The sequence below is a fragment of the Neophocaena asiaeorientalis genome, unplaced genomic scaffold, assembly GCF_003031525.2.
Source record: "Neophocaena asiaeorientalis asiaeorientalis breed wild unplaced genomic scaffold, Neophocaena_asiaeorientalis_V1.1 scaffold540, whole genome shotgun sequence".
Lineage (NCBI taxonomy): Eukaryota > Metazoa > Chordata > Mammalia > Artiodactyla > Phocoenidae > Neophocaena > Neophocaena asiaeorientalis.
Genome location: NW_020172141.1, coordinates 5,228,510 through 5,237,201, shown reverse-complemented (window position 1 = coordinate 5,237,201; position 8,692 = coordinate 5,228,510). Strand labels below are relative to the sequence as shown.

The 8,692-nt window shown below is 67.6% G+C and overlaps 1 protein-coding gene across 3 annotated transcripts in view; it reads left to right on the top strand.

Annotated features, from left to right (window-relative positions):
- The first annotated feature begins 1,900 nt into the window (after positions 1-1,900).
- The window catches only part of LLGL1 (LLGL scribble cell polarity complex component 1), an 11,074-nt gene continuing 4,282 nt past the window's right edge, over positions 1,901-8,692 (top strand). For all 3 annotated transcript variants that reach the window (XR_003004320.1, XM_024753682.1, XM_024753676.1), the window contains exons 1-12: positions 1,901-2,097; positions 3,910-3,991; positions 4,087-4,217; positions 5,220-5,378; positions 5,470-5,632; positions 5,720-5,855; positions 6,095-6,149; positions 6,268-6,422; positions 6,490-6,713; positions 6,883-6,950; positions 8,024-8,177; positions 8,251-8,355. Coding sequence is in view for 2 of the 3 variants with exons in the window: in XM_024753682.1 (XP_024609450.1) it covers positions 1,916-2,097; positions 3,910-3,991; positions 4,087-4,217; positions 5,220-5,378; positions 5,470-5,632; positions 5,720-5,855; positions 6,095-6,149; positions 6,268-6,422; positions 6,490-6,713; positions 6,883-6,950; positions 8,024-8,177; positions 8,251-8,355 (1,614 nt within the window). In the remaining variant the exon portion in view is untranslated. The remainder of the gene's footprint in view (positions 2,098-3,909; positions 3,992-4,086; positions 4,218-5,219; positions 5,379-5,469; positions 5,633-5,719; positions 5,856-6,094; positions 6,150-6,267; positions 6,423-6,489; positions 6,714-6,882; positions 6,951-8,023; positions 8,178-8,250; positions 8,356-8,692) is intronic.

The window sequence follows — 8,692 nt, the reverse complement described above, 5'->3', positions numbered from 1 at the left end:
CAGGACCCTCAGACTTGGTGGCCAAGGGGCCCAGAGAGGAGGCTGGTGCCCAGGGGCTCTGAGGTGCCCCCCTTCCTGTGCTGAGTGGCCGAGGATGAGCCCCCTCGAGTTGAGAGGACAGTGATGGTGGGGCAGGCGTAGTGCTCAGGTAGCACTTCCTCAGCCAGGGAGTCGGGGTGTGAAGTGGGGACCTGAGACAGGTGGAGGGGAGGCTTGCTCCCCCTGGCTGGCGCCTGGTGGCAGAAGCTGGTCTCCCTGCCAAGGAGGGTGAGGCCCTGTTCTGAGTGGGCATCAGTGGTGGGAGGGGGTGGTCTTGGGCAGAGGGTCACTAGAGAGGAGGGGCTGGTAGATGATCACTAGAAAATAGGCCCAGATTCCCGAGTGGTGGGGCATGGGCAGGGGGTGGTGGTCCAGGGTGAGCCTGGACTTTGGACTCATTCTTGGGTCCAAATCCCAGCCCTGCCCACAAGTTGCTTGTGGCATGTCCATTCTGTATCAGTTTAACGGATACCGCCTCAGGGTGGGGCTGATGTACTAGTTGGGGAGATAGTGAGAAGCCGAAAGAAGAGAGGCAAGCGTGCGGCCTCCAGTGGTTTGGTTGGTGGTCAGTGCCGTGCCGTGGGTGAAATCAGGCAGGTGAGGGTGTGGAGCGATGGCTGCTGGGCCAGCTCAGGGGGCCTCTGAGCAGTTGTCTTCTGAGCCGTGGGAAGGAGCCCACGTGGAGAGTGCCGGGTGAAGCACGTTCCAGGTAGACGGACTGTAGATGCAGAGGTCCTAGTAGATTGGAGGAGGGCGGAAGGCCATCAGGTGAGCTGGGGGCCGGTGGGAGGAGCCAGATGGAGGGGACTTGGCTTTGACTCGGAGTGAGCCGGGAGCCCCGGAGGGTCCTGAGCAGAGGAGTGGGCCGCCAGACTCGGTCAGGTCCAGTGCAGGCGTGGCGGTGCCGGTGCTCCCCAGCCCACCCCGGTCAAGTGGGCTCACCAGTGCCCCGATGGGAAGCCGAGGCTTGGTCAGTGCTGTGACTCACCCAAGGCCAAGCCAGGTGCTCAGAGGGCTCAGTCCCTGCCCGGGTGGGGTGAGGCTGGAGGCAGGCTGGGGCCACAGGCCTGGGGACCAGGGTTCCTTATAAAACTTGTGTCTTGCTGACGCAGTGGCCAGGGGGTACCGGCACCCACATGGGGTGTCCCACCTTGGTGTTGAGGGCAGGGGGCTGGGGGCCCAAGGGTGCAGGCTTCCCAGGGAGGGCCCCCAGCCAGGCCTCGGGGTTGACTAGGGGCTCCTTGGGTAGGTGGGGGGGGGTGGGGAGCCAGGGCTGGTCTGCACTGGGACTGGCCCTGCCGGGAGCTGGGGACCTGGTGGGAGCCGTTGCATTGACACCCCCGGTGCACAAGTCCCCTGCCCACCATCCCAACCAGGGATGGGAAGGGAGTCACGTCTCCCAGTTTCCAGGTGGGAACCCAAGTCTGGCAGGTGCGTGACACCTTCGGGACCTGGGCAGGAAGCTCCTTCTCTCTGGGCTCCAGTCTCCCTGTCTCTGGGACTGGGGAGCAGCCCCGGGTCGGGGTGGCGCTTGAGAGCCTCTGCCTAGCTGGCCTTGGCTGCTGGCCTCTGACCACCCCTCAGAGCCTGTGTCGGGGGTTGCCTGGGACCGCACCCCACTTCAGTCTGCCTGGAGGAGTGGGGTGCGGAGCCCTGCTCCGTGGGGCCGCGGGGTTCACTTCGTGCCTGCGCCTCCTCTCGAGCCCCGTTCTGTTTGTTTTCAGAGCCCTGCGCACGGTGGGGTGGACCCGAGTGTAGAGAGGGACGGGGCCTCGACCGGAGGGGGGGGCCTCTGTGGCGGGGCCAGGGTTTCAGGCCCTTCCTCACCGGAGCTGTGATTACCCGTTTCGCAGCTGAGGGCACTGAGGCCCGGAGCATGGGTGCGAAGCAGTGGCAGAGCCTGGAGGCTGCCTTGGGGTGGGTGGGCTGTGCCTGTGCCAATGCCCTCGCCTCCTTGCAGACCGTGGAGCATGGCTTCCCCAACCAGCCCAGCGCCCTGGCCTTTGACCCTGAGCTTCGCATCATGGCCATCGGCACCCGGTCTGGGGCTGTCAAGATGTATCCTTTGTGGGCCGCGGCCTTCGGGGCCCGTCAGAATGTCCTGGTTGCAGCTCCCCGTGTGCCGGGCCCCTGGGGCAGGGCCCCGGCTGGGAGGCCACGGGAGCTGCCTGGACCCTGGTGGAGGCTGGTGCAGCTGCTGGCCTGAGACGCCTCCTCACAGAGACGATGGGGCTCAGCTCGCGGTGGCCCCGGCTGCCCCGCGCTGCCTTTCAGCCAGCCAGTTACCTGGCAGTTACCATCCCAGCAGCTGTGACTGGGGAGGTGGGCCGGGGCTGGTTGCACACGGTCCCCAGCAAGGGTGGTGGGTGGGCCAGGGTCACGGCGGGCCTTGCCAGTGTGAAGACACGTGTGTCCAGCCAAGGCGCTGGCAGCAGTACCAGGCCCGGCATGGTGGGCGCCGCGCGGCCCGCACCTGGATGCTGGCGCCACACAATGGGCCTGTGAGCCGCACAAAGGGGCATTTTCCGGCGAGTGCAGGGCGGGTGTGGGGGGAAGCGGGCAGCTGGATGCCTCCCTCCTGCCGTGGGGGATCCCAGCCCCGCTGCGCGGGGTGAGCCCCTCAGGTGGGGCCCCAGGGGCAGGTTCTGGCCAGCCACTGCGTGGTGGCACGGGGTCTCCCCACCCAGGGGCTGGGGGCACTGGCCAGGAAGTTGTGAGTTTGTCGACTCCAGGGAGAGCGGCTGGACCTGGGTGCCCCCACCTCCCGTGGGCCCCTGAGGCATCAGTGGGCACGCAGGGGCCGGTGCCCCGGCCGCCTGCCGAGGGGTCCCACTTCCTGGCCCGCTGCTTCTGCGTCTTACGGCGCTGTCCTGCCCTGCGTGTGCTGTGGGCCCGGGGCCCCTTCCTCTGTGTCCCGGCGGAGTCTCTCCTGGTGGCACGGCCTTTCTCGTGCTCACAAAGGACAGGCAGGCGGACAGCCTCAGAGGGGGACGAGGCCCCCCACCCCTCCCAGACCATTCCGGCCTGAGTCCTGGGCTGGGAAACTGAGGCTGGCCACAGGGGCCGCGGCCCACCCCCCACCCCCGGGTCTGGCCTCGTCTCCTTGGCGACCCTGGTTCCCTCCCAGTGCTCCTGCCCTGTTTTTTGTCCCCTTGTCTGTGTCCTCCCGGCTCCTGCAGGGAATCCCAACTCCAGCTCCAGGCAACGGCTCCTGCCTTGTCTCCAGGCAACGTCCCTGACCCCTGCCCAGTCCTCCCTCCTGGGGCCCCTCGGCCTGCCCGTCCACTGTGAAGCCTGGGGTTGCTGGGACTCTGGCGCTCACACTGGGCGCTTGAAGCAGGTCACCCAAGCTCTCCAAGCCTCCGTGGCCTCTCCCCTTGCGGTGGGGGCTGCCTGCCCCAGAAGGAGGTGGGGCTTCTGGCCTGCAGCTGGCATCGGCCTGTGGCTGAGCCTCCCAGGCCTGGCTTGGCATCTCCGCCTGTGTGATGCGATGTGCGGGGCCGGCTCCTGTGCACACAGCCCGGAGAGGCTGACGCGGAGCCGTGAGCCGGGCCCGGGCCGTGTGTGCGGGGGGTGCTTTTACTCTCACGTGCCCTGCGTCAGCCCCACGAGGTGGGAGTGCGAGTCGCCAGCCCCTTTTACAGATGAGGAGGTGAAGGTCGTGCAGCAGTACCGACTTGCAGGACCGAGCGAGCCTGCGTGTCGAGTGGCGGTGCAGGACGGTGCTCCTTGCGGCGAGGAGCCCCGTGGACTAGGGAGGCCCCTGGATAGGCAGGCCCATTGGATAGGGCCTGTCAGAGTGGTCCTGGGAGGAGGAGGCGTGGTTTCCCGGCCTGTGCCTGCTTTCCGCCCTTGACCCGTCACCCTCAGCTACGGTGCCCCTGGCGTGGAGTTCACGGGCCTGCATCGAGACGCGGCCACCGTCACCCAGATGCACTTCCTGCCCGGCCAGGTGAGCCTCGGCCCTGCCACTGGCTCCCGTGAACCCCATTTACGCCCCGCCCCCTGCCCCAGACCGGCTCAGTCTTGGTCTCACTCACCTGCCAGGGCCGCCTCCTGACCCTGCTGGATGACAGCAGCCTCCATCTTTGGGAGGTCGTCCACCACAACGGCTGCGCCCACCTGGAGGAAGCCCTCCACCACCAGCCACCCAGTCGCCCGGGCTTTGATGGTGCCAGGTACTGGGGGACTCGGCCAGGGACGGCTGCTGGATGTGGGGCGAGCCTGTGGAGGCGCAGGGGGACAGGAAGCCGCCCCAGGGCTGGGGTCCAGGGGGCACGTCTGATGGCCTGGCAGGCGTCAGGTGGGCGTCCTGGTAGGGTCTGAGGTGAGCAGGGACAGTCTGTGCTCCAGGACCACTGGGGCCCCAGGAGGCACGGGACGGGAGAGTGTGTTCAGAGCCCGGTGAGGGGCATCTGGGACAGGAACTGACATCAGCATAGGTCCCCTGGGCCCTCAACTGGGGGCGGGGTGATGGGTCACAGTGTGCCTGGGTGAAAGGGCGGGTCGGGGGAAGGAGGGTCTCGCTGGGCTGTGAGGTGCTGGCAGGGTGCCCCAGGGGGGTGACAGCATGGGCTTGGACCCCTGGGGAGAGAGTAAGGGGCCCCTTGGTTCCTGGCCCGGCAGCCCTTGTTGAAACGGCCAGAGCGGGTGAGTCCTTCAGGTTGCAGGTGCCTGTGCAGCTCCGCGGGAAGCTCGTCCTGCTTGGGCTTGGACTGGGGCTAGGTGACCCCCGCCTCCCTCCACCGCCCCCGTGTCCAACCCTGACCCAGGATGGATTCCCGGGGAGCGATCCAGGGCCCTCCTGCAAGTCAGGGAGACATCCATGGGCTGGGGGCGGGGCTTCCTGAGTGGGGCTCAGGGGGCCGTGAGTCCTGAAGGTTCTGGTCCTGGCCCAGGTGGGGCTTGGTTCCTGCCTTCCCCTCTTGGTGGGTGGGAGGAGCTCAGGGGCCCTTCTCCAAGACCCGGGGACCTGTTTTTATCCCTCTCCCTGCTGATGTCCTGATGAATAACCGAGCGCGCTAATTACGGCGTCCGCAGCCACCACCGTGCCCTTCCTGGGGCTGTGGCGAGTGCAGAGGGGCTGCGGCGAGCTGACAGTAGCGGCTCAGCCCCCTTCACGCCCTTCTCAGCCGGCGGATGGGCTCCCGCCCTCACCCCCCTCCCCTCGGCCCCCACAGTGGCCTGCCCAGCCTCGCCCGCATCACCGTGGTCCTGCTGGTGGCTGCCGGTGACCTGGCAGCCCTGGGCACTGAGGGCGGAAGCGTCTTCTTCCTGGATGTGCCCACCCTGACGCTGCTCGAGGGGCAGACCCTTGGCCCGGACGAGGTTCTGCGAAGGTGAGAGGCCGCCCGGCTTCCCTGCACCCCGTCCGCCGGGCGCGCTGCCACCGGCTCACCCCCCACGCCCCCCGCCCCTCCGCCCCCGCAGCGTGCCTGACGACTACCGGTGCGGGAAGGCCCTGGGCCCCGTGGAGTCACTCCAGGGACACCTGCGGGACCCCACCAAGATCCTTATCGGCTACAGCCGAGGCCTGCTGGTCATCTGGAACCGGGCCGCGCGGTGTGCTGACCGCATCTTCCTGGGGAACCAGGTGTGTGGCGGAGGGGGGAGGCCGGCGGCTGTGCCGGGGCCTCAGCTCACAGCTGCTGCACTCACGCCCGTCCACCCCGCCCCGCAGCAGCTGGAGAGCGTGTGCTGGGAGCGCAGCGGCCGCACGCTGGTCAGCTCGCACAGCGACGGCAGCTACGCCGTCTGGGCCACGGACGCCGGCGACTCCCCGACGACACAGCCCACCGTGGCCACCACGCCCTACGGTGAGTGCCGGGGAGGCCTGTGCGAGGTCGGCAGTGACCCTGAGCTCAGACTGGCCTTGGTGGGGGGCTTTGGGAGGACTTGTAGAAGGTGGCGGGGCTGAGCCCAGCCGCAAAGATGAGACCCCCTCGGGGCTGTCGGGCAGCGTGCCTTCCCCTCGGGAGGTGGGAGTGTTGGAGGCAGGAGGAGAACAGAGAAGCGGCCGGGGCTTGGTGAGCCTGATGCTGTCCTACCCCTCCAGGCCCCTTCCCCTGCAAAGCCATCAGCAAGATCCTGTGGCGAAACTGTGCGTCTGGGTAGGTGGTGCGCCGGGGCCAAGCCTGGCTGCGGGAGCGCAGGGCGGGGGTGGGGGAGGCTCTCCTGGTCCCCACGGGGCCCCTCCGGTGGCTCACGTGGCTTCTCCGCCCCGAGCAGCGAGCACTTCATCGTCTTCAGTGGTGGCATGCCCCGCGCCAGCTATGGCGACCGCCACTGCGTGAGTGTGCTCCAGGCCGAGACCCTGGTGACCCTGGACTTCACCTCCCGCGTCATCGACTTCTTCACGGTGCACAGCACGCGGCCCGAGGACGGTGCGTACCTGCCCTCCCACCCCGTGCCCGTGTGTCTGCGGCTGCACTCACCCACCCTGTCCCGCAGATTTCGACGAGCCCCAGGCCCTGGCCGTGCTGCTCGAAGAGGAGCTGGTGGTGCTGGACCTGCAGACGCCCGGCTGGCCGGCCGTGCCCGCCCCATACCTGGCCCCGCTGCACTCGTCCGCCATCACCTGCTCGGCCCACGTCGCCAACGTCCCCGCCAAGCTGTGGGCCCGCATCGTGAGCGCTGGCGAGCAGCAGAACCCCCAGCCGGCCTCCGGTGCCTCGGTGTGTGCCCGGAGGAAGGGTGCTGCCTGGGCACACGCCTGAGATGGGGATGTGGCAGGTGTATGTGGGGAACTCGGAGGGACTTTGTGCCCTGGATGCCACTCCTGGGGTGAGAGGAGGAAGATCCTTGTCCTGACCTTCTGCTTCCGTGTCTGTCTCCGTCTCTCAGAGCTGGCCTATCACCGGGGGCCGGAACCTGGCTCAGGAGCCGACCCAGCGAGGGCTGCTGCTGACCGGGTAGGCGAACGCGTGTCCCCGGCTCAGCCCAGTTGTGACGCGTGGTATGAGTGTGTGTGTGTGTGTGTGTGTGTGTGTGTGGGCGAGCAGGGCCTGGCGCAGCCCATGTGGGTGCGGGAGGGCCCATCCTGGGCCTGGTGGGAGCTGACCTGCTCGCTGACTCAGGCCCGGCCCCTGGTGGGACCAGGTCATCCCCATTCCCGCAGGGTGCACTGGGGTGAAGCCTCTCTAGACTCTGGTTTAAGGCTCAGCCCTCCTTTTAGCCTGAAACTGGGCTCCACCCACTAAGCCTACCCCGGGACTGGAAAATCTGGGCTGGCCCATGCCGAGCTGCACAGGGCAGGTGCCCGAGAGCCCAGCCTGGGCCTGGCGGGCGCTGACGTGCCCGGTGACTCGGGCCCCGACTTCCTGCCCAGCCCCTGCCATCCGCCTGTGCTGGGACCCTCGGGCCTCTGACTCCAGCGGCCCTTCTCCAGTGAGAACTCCTCACCGTGGCTTTCAGGGCCTCCGGAGCCGTCCCAACTGGTCCCACGGCCTCACTCACCTCATGCCCTGGCTCTGGGCTCCCTGCACCACCCAGGCGCCGGTGACCTGGACTCTGCAGCTGTGTCCTGAGGCTGCACCCCAGTTTGGTCTGCTCCTCCCCCCTTTCCCTCTCTCCTTCCTCCCGGCCTCCCCAGGCTTCCTGCTGCTGCCCCTGCCCCAGCCGATCCCTCCACTCTGTGACTGCCTCTCTGGTCACCTTTTCTGGAGGCTCCCCTGGGGGCAGAACCTCCGTAGTCCTCTGTTCCCTGTGTCACCTGCCCCTCACCTCCTGCTCATTATTTCTGGTGATTATTTCCGCACCTTCTCACCCTCTTTGCAGGGAAGGGTCCAGCACCTGCTGTATGTGGCCTGGTATACAGTAGGCGCTCAGTATGTGTCCTATACGGTTGGTACTTCCTGTTTGCTGTGTGTAGTAGGAGTCTAGTCAGTGTCTGGCTTAGGTGCTTAGTGTCCAGTGCGTGGTCGCTGGATGACTGGAGGGGGCGGGGGGCTGGAGGACCTGGGACCTGACCTCACCTTCCCTGCAGGCACGAGGATGGCACCGTGCGGTTCTGGGACGCCTCCGGTGTGGCCCTGCGGCCGCTCTACAAGCTGAGCACAGCCGGCCTCTTTCAGACAGACTGCGAGCACGCCGACAGCCTGGCCCAGGCCGCCGAGGACGACTGGCCACCCTTCCGCAAGGTGGGCCCCTCCCCTGGCTCCGGGGAGCCTGGTCCGGGCTCCGCCCTGTGTCACCAGTCCTTCCGCCCTGCAGGTGGGCTGCTTCGACCCCTACAGCGACGATCCACGTCTTGGCGTGCAGAAGGTGGCGCTCTGCAAGTACACCGCCCAGATGGTGGTGGCCGGCACCGCGGGCCAGGTAGGGCCAAGGCGTCCCCAGGACTGCGGGTCTTGGGGGGCTTTCTGGAGGGTCTGGTGGGGTGGTAGAGGGACCGGAGCAGCAAAAACCCAGAGGTGGGAACGGGGCTCCAGGTGGGACCAGCCAGGGCTGTGGGGACCCACAGAGGCTTGGGGCCGGGGTGGGAGCACAGGTGTTAGATGAGCCCCAGGAGGGCAGGGCTGGCAGGTCCTGGTCGCCACCGTGTTGCTCAGTGAGGGCCCTGGTATACAGTGGGCGTCCAGCAAGTGTTTATTCAGAGGATGCACTGGAGACGATCCTGGGACCACCCTGGCAGAGGCATCGGAGGCTCGGGTGG